The sequence below is a fragment of the Salvelinus namaycush genome, chromosome 21 (assembly GCF_016432855.1).
Source record: "Salvelinus namaycush isolate Seneca chromosome 21, SaNama_1.0, whole genome shotgun sequence".
Classification (NCBI taxonomy): Eukaryota; Metazoa; Chordata; class Actinopteri; order Salmoniformes; family Salmonidae; genus Salvelinus; species Salvelinus namaycush.
The window spans coordinates 51,670,099-51,685,818 of NC_052327.1; the positions used below are offsets into that span (position 1 = coordinate 51,670,099).

Consider the following 15,720-nt stretch of genomic DNA (forward strand, 5'->3'; position numbering starts at 1 on the left):
GGCAGTATACATTGTGACCGTGTGAGGGACATTGGATGACTTTGTGTCTGTGGTTAGCAGGGTTGCTTTTTAGTTAGTCCATTTATTTGACAGGTACAGCCTTTTCAGAGCTATGGAGGCCCTTATCCCGGTCATCAACAAATTACAAGATGTGTTTAATACAGTTGGCGCGGACATTATCCAACTGCCGCAGATTGCTGTTGTTGGAACGCAGGTAAGAATCAGCCAGCTAGCGAACTTTAGCTATCTAGCATGCTCTCACCACAGAGTTTCATTCACTCTTACGACGTTAGCTAGCTACTGTTGTCTATCACGCAGATCCACTCATGGAACATAGAAATGTAGCTTCGTGTGCTCTGTTTTCAAGGGAAGGTTATCTGACGTTAGTTACTTAGCTGTAGCTAACCACTATCACGTTAATTAACTTGTTAGCTAGCTAGTTAGCACTATTGTGAGCCGATAACTAGAGCGAATTTGACAAGCATTGCAACATGGCCAACTATCCTTGTAACATACTACTATGTTCAGCAGCAGGTGTCATAAGCCGTGACCAAAGTAAAGCAAACAACTAACTACAGGTGATTTTGAAACGCAATCACGTCATTAAATTGACACGCTACAGTGTTGTGGTTTGTTTACACTCACTTGTATCCATTCTTCTCCTTGCCTTGGAAGACTTGAATATTTTTCAATGAATGTGAACATAATTGAAGTCTTCCAAGGCATCCTCTTTGTTTGATTTCTAGAATTACCTTCCATCTGCTTAGATGAACATAGATGATATACTTCAAATAGGCTATACCTGTACCAAAATAGGCGGCACCTGTACCCTTCCCTCCACACAGCTGTTGTAGGTGTTACATAACATGTTTACAGTAGCAGCCATCCCCTCCCAGTCACACATAATTCCACTGATTTGCTAAGAGGATGTCACTGTCTCAGCCCTTTGGAAACCTCTGATCTGAAGGTGCCATGGCGACAAGAAGGCAGCCATAGGATGTTTCCCCAATTATCTGGCCTCCAGAGTGTTTCTGCATTGTCTTGTTACTGCTTTTCAAAGGACAGATTCACTCCGAGGGGTTTGTTAGAACTGACAGTGATTTCAGGGATTTTTCTATTTTCCACATGACCGAGTGCAAACTAAAATAGGTCAACTACAGCCAGGCGCAGCTGAGGTGAGACCAGGTAGGTTAAAATCAATGTTGTTGTGGAAAGATTTAACTCTGTCATTGCGTCAGTTCTTTTGTTTTGTAAGTGATGCTGACTTGTGTTGTTTACTATCTCACGTTTACTTTTTGTGTTGTTACTGATTGGGCCGTGTTTCTGTCTCCAGAGCAGTGGGAAGAGTTCAGTGCTAGAGGCTCTGGTGGGGAGAGACCTTCTGCCCCGTGGTACTGGCGTTGTCACCCGTCGGCCCCTCATCCTCCAGCTGGTCCATGTGGACCCAGAGGACCGCAGGAAGACCAGTGAGGAGAATGGTACTGTGAAACACGACACCATCACTGCTCTAGGATTGTACAATTCTGGGATGCTTCGCATCAATGTTCCCAGGTTTTTCAGAAGCCGGGGTTGGAGTATTTCCTCTCTGCTTAGGCTATTACCTTCTGATTCTGTAAGGAAATCCTCCAACCAGAGTTTCTGAAAAATCTGTGAACTTTGACAAAGTGACATTCTGCTGGTGGCTGCTCTGTGTCTCTTGGCAGTTGACTGGGGATGGTGTTGTGGTTTTCATCCTTCCTGTCCCTCATGTCTACAGTCCTCAGATTACTATTTAAACCAATTAAGTTGAGTGTGTGTCCTAGGTTTGTGTGTCTGTGCGTTTATTGTGTCTGTTTGTGTGTCTGTGACATGCTGTGTTTTGACGCTCTGTGTGCCTGTGTTTCTGACTCTGATTGGCCAGCCTTTTTAGAAGAAGTGTGGTAGAGTTTCTTAGGCCAGGACATGCTTGTATGAATGACTGCACCAGCAAGTCATGTCACAGTGCATTATTCAGTTGGACTGTGAGAAGTGCCATGTCACCTCAGCAGATATAGAAGTCTGCATTCACAGCAGTGGACAAGCTAGCAAGTTCTAGCCGTAAATTAGGCACTTAAGCTTTAACGGGGTTTCCCTTATCTATCAAAGTTCTACAGGCACCTGATTGTTCTTACATAGCCACCAAGTCACAACAGCGTGCAATGTCATGATACTCCATCCACAATGACATCCAAGACATTTGAACGCAAAACCAGCTTATGAGATATGCCACTATTAGGCTTCCCCCAATAGAATGACAAATGTAGTAAACCTTGTGTGGTTTATGAGACATTCTGCCCTATAGGCGGAGTGCTTGAGTCTGCCCTGCTGCAGGGAATAGTCACATGAAGGATGATGTAAACCACTGCACTGCTGCAGATGGCCATGATGCAGGAGCTGCATCTATAACTACTAACCCCTCTCTCCTGTCTGATCTCTTCTGAACCACAGACCCCAATGCTTGGAGAAACATGCGCCTTTACAAAGGTCTCCTTTTCCTTGTTCCCTTATTGCCTGTTGTCTGTGTTCAATCAGCAGCTTCTTACTCTAGTCTAGGCCTACCCCTTTCTGTTAGCCCCCTCTCCCATCCTGCCTTTTAGCCTGTTGGTTTTGAGCTGACAAACCCTGTGGCTTAGCTTGATTCAGCGAATCAAGCCCAGGAAGGTCAAACTCTGATTCAGACAAAACACTTTATATTCTGTATAAGGAAAGGACATCATAAGAAAAACTATTTTGGAGTGCATGGTCACAGTGTGATAACTTATTTGGTGGTAAGTAGGGCCCTTAAGGGCAAATAAAATGTTCTGTTTTAATTCACACCAATTCTAAACATGCTGAAAAACAAACACCTCTTAAAATGTCCTCAAATAGCTGCTTGTAGCTAACTAACAGCTGACCCACCATCTTGTTTAATTTATTTCATAGTTTGGTAGGTAATTATTTCAGTTAAATTGTTCCAACTAATACATGTATTATAGTTTAAGTAATAACATTGTTGTTATATGAAAGGTATTTGGTAGCTAGGTAGTAGTAATGCCTATTCCTTTGCTTCCCATAACGCACCAACCATGCTTTTCTCACAGCAGCTATATTGTTTTTGCTTTTGTCAAAAAACACATTTCTCACTGTATTGTTTGTTCAGATCTCTGTCCGTATCCCTCTGGGTTATTGGCCTGCACAACGTATTCCCATCCCAGCTGAACAAACGAATAAATAGGTCTACATCCTCCCTTGAGACACCAGTCAACATGACAGTTTAATTACAACACAATGGGCTGCTTTCCAAGACACAGATGAAGCCTAGACCTTGAAAATCAGGTCCAATGTAGCGTCCCTGTTGATGTAAATTAGTCCTAAACTTAATCTGTGTCTGGGAAACTGGCCCTAAGAGTAGGCTGCTAGGCCCACTTCAAATGACATCTGCCAGATAGACTGGGAAATGGGACTGAGACTGCCTTGTCATATTCCCACAGGTGTCGACGGAGAGGAATGGGGCAAATTTCTACACACCAAAAACAAGGTAGGCTATGTCTCAGTACTAACAATGCCTCCGAGCTAGTCTATGTTGGTTCGAAGCAAGCAGGTTGCTGACCAAGCAAAGCACTCCCTCAGCTTTCTGTTCTTCTCCATAGAGTTCCCTTTCACTGCCATAAATAGACACGCAGCTTAAACATTTGATTAACCTAAGCAGATATAAACACACACGGTAGGCTTTCGCAGAGCCAAGTGGGAACCCTTGGCTATTGTATTGATTTGTTCACATTGGAATAACTCGATGTTTTGTGTAGGAGAGGAACTATCTCTAAGTCACATGATCAGTCACCCCCCCCCCCCCTCTCTGCCACCCCCCCCCCCCCTCTCTGTACCTCTCTCTCTCTGACACCCCCCCCCCTCTCTCTCTCTGTCACACCCCCCCTCTTGCTTGTTCTCTGTCACACAAGCCCCCTCTCTCTTGTTCTCTGTCACACAAGCCCCCTCTCTCTCGCTCTCTCACACAAGCCCCCTCTCTCTCGCTCTCTCTTTCCTCTCTCTCTGTCGCTCGCTCTGTCACACCGCTCTCTCTCGCTCTCTCTCTCTTGCTCGCTCTGCCACACCCCTCTTTCTCGCGCGCTCTCTCTCGCTCTGTCACACCGCTCTCTCTCTTGCTCGCTCTGTCACACCCCTCTCTCTCTCTCACCCCCCCTCTCTATCACCCCCCCCCCCCTCTCTGAAAGTGACCCAGAATGGTCTTACAGTAGAGGGAATAGGTCTGAATATACACCAGAGGGAAGGAAATGGGGATGAATAGGTCTATATATAGTAGAGACGTGTGCAGCGAACTGCTCTGGTGCTCTAGATGTCTCCTTTATGGTCAGGAACAGAGAAGGCCTTGTGACGTGCTGTAAATGGATGCTGTGGGTGATACAAGATTATTATTTTCTTCATGCTTTTATTTGTAAAATTATATTTAGATTTTTGCAGTAGCCTTTTGATGTTGGAACCAGATCATAGTAAATCATATTTACATTGATGTCATGTGCAGCTATATAAACCCTAATGTAATAATGTGTTATTCCATTTTAAGGTTAAATTTGTTTTGTTTTTAGATTTACACAGACTTCGATGAAATCCGTCTCGAGATCGAAGCTGAAACGGAAAGAGTTTCTGGCAATAACAAGGTATGGCTATAACAAGGTATGACAATAACGAGGTATGACAAGGTATGACAATGACAAGGTAGGGCAATGACAAGGTAGGGCAATGACAAGGTAGGGCAATGACAAGGTAGGGCAAGGACAAGGTAGGGCAAGGACAAGGTAGGGCAAGGACAAGGTAGGGCAAGGACAAGGTAGGGCAAGGACAAGGTAGGGCAAGGACAAGGTAGGGCAAGGACAAGGTAGGGCAAGGACAAGAACAGGGTATGGCGATAACAAGAACAAGGTATGGTACCCATGCATACCCCACAAACATGCCACCAGAGGTCTCATCACAGTTCCCATGTCCAGAACAGACTATGGGATGTACACAGTACTACTCACTGCCATGACTACATGGAACTCTATTCCACATCAGGTAACTGATGCAAGCAGTAGAATCAGATTTTAATTTTTTTAAATACACCTTATGGAACAACAGGGACTGTGAAGAGACACACAAAGGTACAGACACACGCATCAGCACACACTGTGATATTGTTGTATGGTGGTATTGAACATGCTGTGGATATGTGGTGGTATAGATATTATATGATGTACTGTTTTATCTTTAGTCCATTCAGTACAAACAGTTCACTGTTTTGTATGTCATGTGGATGCTTTGGTGTGTTTGGACCCCAGGAAGAGTAGCTGCTGCCTTGGCAACAGCTAATGGGGATCCATAATAAATACAAATATCAACAAAATCATTTAGTGCGAAGACCGTCCCAAACAATGTCAAACACGTGTTATCATTACCAACTACTGAACTGACGTTTCTGTTTGTCTTGTTCCAGGGAATCACGGATGAACCCATACACCTGAAAATCTTCTCCCCTCACGTAGTCAACCTCACACTGGTGGATCTGCCAGGTATCACGAAGGTATGTTTTTATTTCAAATCAAAATGCTAATTGAGTTGCGCAAGTGGGATCGAGTTGGTTTGAACCCGCCTCAAAACGTACTTAGTCTACTGAGCTAAAGCCAAGGCATTATCTCTGGGAGCTAATTAAAGTCTTCAGAGCTCAGGTGAGGTTATTCATGTTGCCAGCATGGTTCACTGAACATTGAAGGAGACAGAACCCCAAGTATGGTTTGAAATATGAAAGGGGCAGGCTACGTTGACAGTCTGTATGTCCACCCAGGTGCCGGTGGGAGACCAGCCCAAAGACATAGAGGTGCAGATCAAAGACTTGATCGTGAAGCACATCTCTAACCCGAACTCCATCATCTTGGCTGTGACTGCTGCCAACACAGACATGGCCACCTCAGAGGCCCTCAAAGTGGCTCGCGAGGTCGACCCTGACGGTAAACACCTTTCTCCCGCTCTCAATTTCTTCTCTTTTGTGTGTAGCTGACTGTCTGTCTCTCTCGCTCTTTGTCTCTGTTCCGTACGCTCTCTCCTGCTCTCTCTCTGTTAATCTCAATTGGTTGTCTCCTACAGTGGTTTCTCAAAGTCCTTTAATCCTTATATCAGACATGCCATGGCATACACCGCCTACTATAAACCCCTTGGTTACCTGGGTGTAGGATACACCACCTACTGAAAACCCCTTGGTTACCTGGGTGTAGGATACACCACCTACTGAAAACCCCTTGGTTACCTGGGTGTAGGATACACCGCCTACTGAAAACCCCTTGGTTACCTGGGTGTAGGATACACCGCCTACTGAAAACCCCTTGGTTACCTGGGTGTAGGATACACCGCCTACTGAAAACCCTTTGGTTACCTGGGTGTAGGATACACCGCCTACTATAAACCCCTTGGTTACCTGGGTGTAGGATACACCACCTACTATAAACCCCTTGGTTACCTGGGTGTAGGATACACTCTCTACTATAAACCCCTTGGTTACCTGGCTGTAGGATACACAGCCTACTATAAACCCCTTGGTTACCTGGGTGTAGGATACACCCTCTACTATAAACCCCTTGGTTACCTGGGTGTAGGATACACAGCCTACTATAAACCCCTTGGTTACCTGGGTGTAGGATACACCCTCTACTATAAACCCCTTGGTTACCTGTTTTTTACCTGTAGTTTCTCCAGACAGGGAGGACCTGATCCTAGATCAGCACTCCTACTCTTGATTATTTTATGAATATGGGTTCTGCTGTTTCTGTCGCTGTGTGTAGGCAGGAGGACGTTGGCTGTGGTGACCAAACTGGACCTAATGGATGCTGGGACAGATGCCATGGACGTACTGATGGGTCGGGTCATCCCTGTCAAACTGGGCCTCATAGGAGTGGTCAACAGGTCTGCACCTTTACACAATACACTTCAGTCTCTAACATGTTGAATAGAGCAAGACTTCAGCCTTCTTGAAAATCCTGTATATATTTTAAAGGGAGAGGATTGCCTCTCCTCGTGCATCAAAGGGTTCAAGAAGCCAACAGTCCCTCAAGATCAAAATGGAGAAAGGGCCAGCATTCCTTTTGACGTTTTGTTTACAATGTTCTTTAACACAACAATGTCATTAAAAAACCTGACACAGTACCACCTACATTCCCTTTCCAAGGAGTCAGCTCGACATCAACAATAAGAAGTCAGTGGCCGACGCCATCCGTGATGAATATGCCTTCCTACAGAAGAAGTACCCCTCCCTCGCCAGCAGAAATGGAACCAAATACTTAGCCAGAACGCTGAACAGGTATGAAAATAGAAATCTATTCAGCAAACAAGTCTTCAACAGAAGACAACTTTTGAGGTTTGAAAACATTTGACCAACTTTTGATTTTGAAGTGTAATGTCACTCTAAGCAACTAGCAAGTCACTTTCGTTGTGGACGACTATCATGCTGTCTGTTGCCCTTTTCTTACTTCTAACTTCACATTCTTCTCCTCCTCGTTGCCAGGTTGTTGATGCATCACATTAGAGACTGTCTCCCGGAGCTGAAGACTCGTATCAATGTGCTGGCGGCCCAGTACCAGTCCCTGCTGAGTAGCTACGGTGAACCTGTAGAGGACCAGAGCTCCACTCTGCTGCAGCTCATCACCAAGTTCGCCGCAGAGTACTGCCACACTATCGAGGGCACCGCTAAGTACATAGAGACAACAGAACTGTGAGCAACTTATACTCCCCCCCCTCTCCCCCAAAAAGGTGTGAATTCCTACTCTTTAGTATTTTGTTCATTTATTTGAAGAGGAAAATAGGAAGGATGGAAATAACCTCTTTCAAACATCCGAGCACCTCTACTAATTGCCAGAAGGTGGCACCAGTACAAATTGAGCGTCACAAGTCAAACAATTGGAAGCTTTTGCAGTTCAATTTTAATTTAACCTTTATTTAACTAGGCATGTCAGTTAATTAAGAACAAATGTTTTTTTTAATGACGTCCTACCCCGGCCAAACCTTTGCCAATTGTGCGCCGCCCTATGGGACTCCCAATCACTGCCAGATGTGATACAGGCTGGATTCGAACCAGGGACTGTAGTGACGCCTCTTGCACTGAGATGCAGTGCCTCAGACCGCTGCGCCACTCGGGAGCCCATACACCTGTGTAGGAGGTAGATTAGTTAGCCTACTACTTTGATCTTTCAGTTACAAAGCGAGAGCTTGGGACTTCAACGTTCTATCTACTAAAAGAGGATTCTGAGATAATTGGCTTTAAAGTTCCGAAACCTCATTGGTTTGAATGGTGTCAGCAAATTTATGTGTGTTTATTTTACATAACAATTGGGGCATTTAGAGTACTATATAGTAGAACAAGGCTGTCAACTCAATTTTGACAAATGCCTATAGAACCTTATAATCCCAAGCTCTCGAAATGACATTGTTGTTCTCTTCCAGGTGTGGTGGAGCACGAATCTGTTATATTTTCCATGAGACGTTTGGTCGGACGCTGGAGTCCGTCGACCCACTGGGAGGTCTGACCACCATAGACGTGCTAACAGCTATTAGGAACGCTACAGTGAGTTGTATGCTACTGGTTATGTACAGCCTCACATTTGTTGGGGTCCATGTTCATTTCAAGTATAATGATGCAATGTTCAGTGTTTTGACGATCAGTTTGACACATCTGTTTAAGGCGTAAGCTTGTTTGTTTAACTTGAGTTCAAAGCAGAAAAAGACACATTTACCTTCTCTCAAGTCAATGAACAATAAAGTGTTCTTCTAAACTGTGAGTTGTGTGTTAGCCAGAGACTGCTGGGTAATGTAGTCTCTCTCTCTCTCTGTAGGGCCCGCGGCCAGCCCTGTTTGTGCCTGAGGTGTCGTTTGAGCTGCTGGTGAAGAGACAGGTGAAGAGACTGGAGGAGCCCAGCCTGCGCTGTGTGGAGCTGGTCCACGAGGAGATGCAGAGAATCATCCAGCACTGCAGCAACTACAGCACACAGGTAGAGGGACACACACACACACAGCAACTACAGCACACAGGTAGACTAGACACGCACACACAGCAACTACAGCACACAGGTAGACTAGACACGCACACACAGCAACTACAGCACACAGGTAGACTAGACACGCACACACAGCAACTACAGCACACAGGTAGACTAGACACGCACACACAGCAACTACAGCACACAGGTAGACTAGACACGCACACACAGCAACTACAGCACACAGGTAGACTAGACACGCACACACAGCAACTACAGCACACAGGTAGACTAGACACGCACACACAGCAACTACAGCACACAGGTAGACTAGACACGCACACACAGCAACTACAGCACACAGGTAGACTAGACACGCACACACAGCAACTACAGCACACAGGTAGACTAGACACGCACACACAGCAACTACAGCACACAGGTAGACTAGACACGCACACACAGCAACTACAGCACACAGGTAGACTAGACACGCACACACAGCAACTACAGCACACAGGTAGACTAGACACGCACACACAGCAACTACAGCACACAGGTAGACTAGACACGCACACACAGCAACTACAGCACACAGGTAGACTAGACACGCACACACAGCAACTACAGCACACAGGTAGACTAGACACGCATACACAGCAACTACAGCACACAGGTAGACTAGACACGCACACACACACACACACACACACACACACAGCAACTACAGCACACAGGTAGAGGGACACACACACACACACACACAGCAACTACAGCACACAGGTAGAGGGACACACACACACACACACACACACACAGCAACTACAGCACACAGGTAGAGGGACACACACACACACAGCAACTACAGCACACAGGTAGAGGGACACACACACACACACACACAGCAACTACAGCACACAGGTAGAGGGACACACACACAGCAACTACAGCACACAGGTAGAGGGACACACACACACACACACAGCAACTACAGCACACAGGTAGAGGAACGCACACACACACACACACACACAGCAACTACAGCACACAGGTAGAGGGACACACACACACACACAGCAACTACAGCACACAGGTAGAGGGACACACACACACACACACACACTCTGTTTTGGCAGTACATTTGTGGGGCGGCAGATAGCCTAGTGGTTAGAGCGTTGGACCAGTATCCCAAAGGTTGCAAGATCGAATCCCTGAGCTGACAAGGTAAAAATCTGTTGTTCTGCCCCTGAACAAGGCAGTTAACCCACTGTTCCAAGGCCATCATTGAAAATAAGAATTTGTTCTTAACTGACTTGCCTAGTTAAATTAAGGTAAAATAAATAAATACATTTTAAAAAGATGGTGGCCGACAGACACGGTCGCCTTGCTCCTAGCCAACTTTGCAGTATTTCGTTTTTTTTCAGTGTTATTTCTTACATTATTTACTCAGAATGTTTCTTGTATTATTATGTACAGCCGGAAATAACTTTTGGATATTAGATCGGCGGTCACTTACCAGAAATTGGACTTCCCTGACCTGGATCCTTTGTTTTGACCTTCCCGAGGCAGTTCTGATCATCCCAGGAGCTGCACCGAACCGCCCACGTGGGAGAAGAGATAGGAGTTGTGCCCTAGTCAGACTCAGGTGGCGTGCATACCATCCACTGCTTCCCAGTATATTACTTGCCAACGTTCAGTCCCTGGACTAAGCATGTTAACCCACACGAGGCTGCAGGCCCAGACGGCATCCCAAGTCGTGTCCTCTTGAGTGTTTACGGACATATTCAATCTCTCCCTATCCCGGTCTGTTGTCCCCACTTGCTTCAAGATGTCCACCATTGTTCCTGTACCCAAGAAAGCGAATGTAACTGAACTAAATGACTATCGCCCCGTAGCACTCACTTCTGTCATCATGAAGTGCTTTGAGAGGCTAGTTAATGACCATATCGCCTCCACCTTACCAGACACCCTAGTCCCACAACAATTTTCAGATCCACGGACGACGCAATCGCCATTGCACTGCACACTGCCCCTATCCCACCTCAAGATAAATACCTATGTAATAATGCTGTTCATTGACCACAGCCAAGCTTCTACAGATGCACCGTTGAGAGAATCCTGTCGGGCTGTATCACCGCCTGGTACGGCACCGCACACAACCGCAGTGTTCTCCAGAGGGTGGTGAGGTCTGCCCAACGCATCACCGGGAGCACACTGCCTGCCCTCCAGGACATCTACAGCACCCCATGTCACAGGAAGGCCAAGAACATCATCAAGGACCTCAGCCACCCGAGCCACGGCCTGTTCACACCGCTATCATCTAGAAGGCGGAGACAGTACAGGTGCATCTGAAAAACAGCTTCTATCTCCAGGCCATCAGACTGTTAAATAGTCACCACTATCAGGCCTCTGCCCAGTTTTTTTTAATTTATTTGTATTTTACCTTTATTCAACGAGGTAAGTCAGTTAAGAACAAATTCTTATTTACAATGATGGCCTACCAAAAGGCAAAAGGCCTCCTGCGGGGACGGGGGCTGGGATTCAAAATAAATTAAATTAAATATACAGTGGGGAGAACAAGTATTTGATACACTGCCGATTTTGCAGGTTTTCCTACTTACAAAGCATGTAGAGGTCTGTAATTTTTTATCATAGGTACACTTCAACTGTGAGAGACGGAATCTAAAACAAAAATCAAGAAAATCACATTGTATGATTTTTAAGTAATTAATTTGCATTTTATTGCATGACATAAGTATTTGATCACCTACCAACCAGTAAGAATTCCAGCTCTCACAGACCTGTTAGTTTTTCTTTAAGAAGCCCTCCTGTTCTCCACTCATTACCTGTATTAACTGCACCTGTTTGAACTCGTTACCTGTATAAAAGACACCTGCGAAACACTGCCGATTTTGCAGGTTATCAAATACTTGTTTTCCCCACTGTATATAACACACTATAGAGAGACCTAAGACAAAAACATAGCAAGGCAGCAACACATGACAACACAGCATGTTGGCAGCACAAAACATGGTACAACCATTATTGGGCACAGACAACAGCACAAAGGGCAAGAAGGTAGAGACAACAATACGTCACGCAACGCAGCCACAACTGTCAGTAAGAGTGTCCATGATTAAGTCTTTGAATGAAGAGATGGAGATAAAACTGTCCAGTTTGAGTGTTTGTTACAGCTCGTTACAGTCGCTTGCTGCAACGAACTGAAAAGAGGAGTGACCCAGTGATGTGTGTGCTTTGGGGACCTTTAACAGAATGTGACTGGCAGAACGAGTGTTGTATGTGGAGGATGAGGGCTGCAGTAGATATCTCAGATAGGGGGAGTGAGGCCTAAGAGGGTTTTATAAATAAGCAACAACCAGTGCGTCTTGCGACGGGTATACAGAGATGACCAGTTTACAGAGGAGTATAGAGTGCAGTGATGTATCCTATAAGGAGCATTGGTGGCAAATCTGATGGCCGAATGGTAAAGAACATCTAGCCGCTCAAGAGCACCCTTACCTGCCGATCTATAAATTATGTCTTCGTAATCTAGCATGTGTAGGATGGTCATCTGAATCAAGGTTAGTTTGGCAGCTGGGGTGAAAGAGGAGCGATTATGATGGAGGAAACCACGTCTAGATTTAAATTTAGCCTGCAGCTTTGATATGTGCTGAGAGAAGGACAGTGTACCATCTAACCATACTCTCAAGTACTTGTATGAGGTGACTACGTCAAGCTCTAAACCCTCAGAGGTAGTAATAACACCTGTGGGAAGAGGGGCATTCTTCTTCCCAAACCACATGACCTTTGTTTTGGAGGTGTTCAGAACAAGGTTAAGGGCAGAGAAAGCTTGTTGGACACTAAGAAAGCTTTGTTGTAGAGCATTTAACACAAAATCCTGGGAGGGGCCAGCTGAGTATAAGTTTATGAGTTTATATGCAGACTATCATCTGCATATAAATGGATGAGAGAGCTTCCTACTGCCTGAGCTATGTTGTTGATGTAAATTAAGAAGAGCGTGGGGTCTAGGATCGAGCCTTGGGGTACTCCCTTGGTGACAGGCAGTGGCTGAGACAGCAGATGTTCTGACTTTATACACTGCATTCTTTGAGAGAGGTAGTTAGCAAACCAGGCCAAAGACCCCTCAGAGACATGGCAGCACCACATTGCTTAGAATCAAGGGCAATGGTGACATCATGTAGGACCTTTAAGGTTGCAGTGACATATCCATAACCTGAGCGGAAACCAGATTGCATACCAGAGAGAATACTATAGCATCAAGATATCCAGTCGATTATTGACAAGTTTTTCCAACACTTTAGATAACAGGGCAAAATAGAAATAGACCTATAACAATTAGGATCAGCTTGATCTCCCCCTTTAAATAAAGGACGAACCGTGGCTGCCTTCCAAGCAATGGGAACCTCCCCAGAGAGGAGAGACAGGTTAAAAAGGTCAGAGATAGGCGTGGCGATGACAGGGGCTGCAACCTTAAAGAAGAAAGGATCTAATCCATCCAACCCAGATGTTTTTTTCGGGGTCAAGTTTAAAGGAGCTCCTTTAGCACCTCGGACAGTGACCGCCTGCAGGGTGAAACTTGGTAGCGGGGCAGGGGAAAAACAGCGAGAAGCGTCAGGGCTAGTCGCATTAGTGCCCTGAATCCTAGTCACTGTTCTAGCCGGTTACCACAGGATACTCTACCCTGCACCTTAGACTGCTGCCCCATGTGCATAGTTATTGATCACTGGTCACTTTAATAATGTTTACACACACTGTTTTAGCCACTTCATATGTGTATATACTGTAACCTAATCATTGCTCATCCTATATAACTACTGCTGTACACACCTTTTTTATTCATATACTGTCCATACACACCATTACACTCACCAGACAATTTATTAGGTACACCCATCTAGTACCGGATCGGACCCCCCACCCTTTGCCTCCAGAACAGCCAGAATTATTTGGGGTATGGATTCTACAAGTCGGAAACGTTTACAGGGATGTTTCTCCATGCTGATGTGATGGCATCACGCAGTTGCTGCAGATTGGACAGCCGTATACCACCGCCACCAGCCTGTACTGTTGACACCAGGCAGAATAGGTCCATGGACTCATGCTGCTTTGGCCAAATGCTGACTCTGCCATCAGCATGATGCAACAGGAACTGAGATTCATTGGACCAGGCAATGTTTTTCCACTCCTCAATTGTCCAGTGTTGGTGATGGCGTGCCCATTGGAGCCGATTCTTCCTGATAGGAGTGGAACCCGGTGTGGTCGTCTGCTGAAATAGCCCATCCAGACAAAGACCAACGAGTTGTGCGTTCCGTGATGCTGCTCTGCACACCACTGTTGTACTGCACCATTATTTGTCTGTATGTGGCCCGTTGTTAGCTTGCATGATTCTTGCCGTTCTCCTTCGGCCTCGCATCAACAAGCTGTTTTCACGCACAGGACTGTCGATGACTGGAATTGTTTTATGTTTTTACCTCATCATTCTCGGTAAACCGTAGACACTGTCGTGCGTGAAAATCCGAGGAGGGCGACCGTTTCTGAGATACTAGGTCCGGCGTGCCTGGGCCCGATGATTATACCACACTGAGTCCCTTAGAATGGTCAAAAAGAGTTACCTGACGGTTAATCAAACAGTAACTGAATGCCTCGATGTCTGCCTGCTTTATATAACAAGCCACAGCCACCTGTCTCACTGTCTGTAGGAGCGATCCATTTTTGTGAACGGGGTAGTGTACCTAAATAAACTGGCCCGTGTGTATGTAAACTCAGCAAAAAAAAGAAACGTCCTCACTGTCAACTGCGTTTATTTTCAGCAAACTTAACATGTGTAAATATTTGTATGTACATAACAAGATTCATCAACTGAGACATAAACTGAACAAGTTCCACAGACATGTGACTAACAGAAATGGAATAATGTGTCCCTGAACAAAGGGGGGGTCAAAAGTAACCCCTATGTTCTGTAGTGCATCTCCTCCTCATAGAGGAGTCAACTGCAAGTTCCCGAACAATTCTGGGGGGAATGGCCCTAGCCCTCACCCTCCGATCCAACAGGTCCCAGATGTGCTCAATGGGATTGAGATCCGGGCTCTTCGCTGGCCATGGCAGAACACTGACATTCCTGTCTTGCAGGAAATCATGCACAGAATGAGCAGTATGGCTGGTGGCATTGTCATGCTGGAGGGTCATGTCAGGATGATCCTGCAGGAAGGGTACCACATGAGGGAGGAGGATGTCTTCCCTGTAATGCACAGCGTTGAGATTGCCTGCAAAGCTCAGTCCGATGATGCTGTGACACACCGCCCCAGACCATTACGGACCCTCCACCTTCAAATCGATCCCACTCCAGAGTACAGGCCTCGGTGTAACGCTCATTCCTTCGACGATAAACGTGAATCTGACCATCACCCCTGGTGAGACAAAACCGCGACTCGTCAGTGAAGAGCACTTTTTGCCAGTCCTGTCTGGTCCAGCGACGTTGTTGCCGGTGATTTCTGGTGAGGACCTGCCTTACAATAGGCCTACAAGCCATCAGTCCAGCCTCTCTGTTAAGAGAAGTATGTTCTCAATGTTCATAAACTGAACTTTAACTACTCAGTCTGCAACACAGAATTTATAAGATACTGGTTGAAATGAAAACAGAGGCCCAGCCTACAATAGTCAAATGTTTATTCATGAGAGCGCTCTGAAG

The 15,720-nt window shown here is 45.7% G+C and overlaps 1 protein-coding gene across 1 annotated transcript in view; it reads left to right on the forward strand.

Moving 5' to 3' along the window:
- LOC120066468 (dynamin-1-like protein) overlaps positions 1–15,720 on the forward strand; it is a 26,020-nt gene continuing 10,300 nt past the window's right edge. Inside the window, exons 1-11 of the mRNA XM_039017862.1 lie at positions 1–214; positions 1,334–1,478; positions 3,489–3,535; positions 4,602–4,673; positions 5,486–5,572; positions 5,834–5,996; positions 6,825–6,945; positions 7,208–7,339; positions 7,544–7,750; positions 8,479–8,599; positions 8,868–9,023. Of these exons, the coding sequence (XP_038873790.1) occupies positions 113–214; positions 1,334–1,478; positions 3,489–3,535; positions 4,602–4,673; positions 5,486–5,572; positions 5,834–5,996; positions 6,825–6,945; positions 7,208–7,339; positions 7,544–7,750; positions 8,479–8,599; positions 8,868–9,023 (1,353 nt within the window). The 5' untranslated portion in view covers positions 1–112. The remainder of the gene's footprint in view (positions 215–1,333; positions 1,479–3,488; positions 3,536–4,601; positions 4,674–5,485; positions 5,573–5,833; positions 5,997–6,824; positions 6,946–7,207; positions 7,340–7,543; positions 7,751–8,478; positions 8,600–8,867; positions 9,024–15,720) is intronic.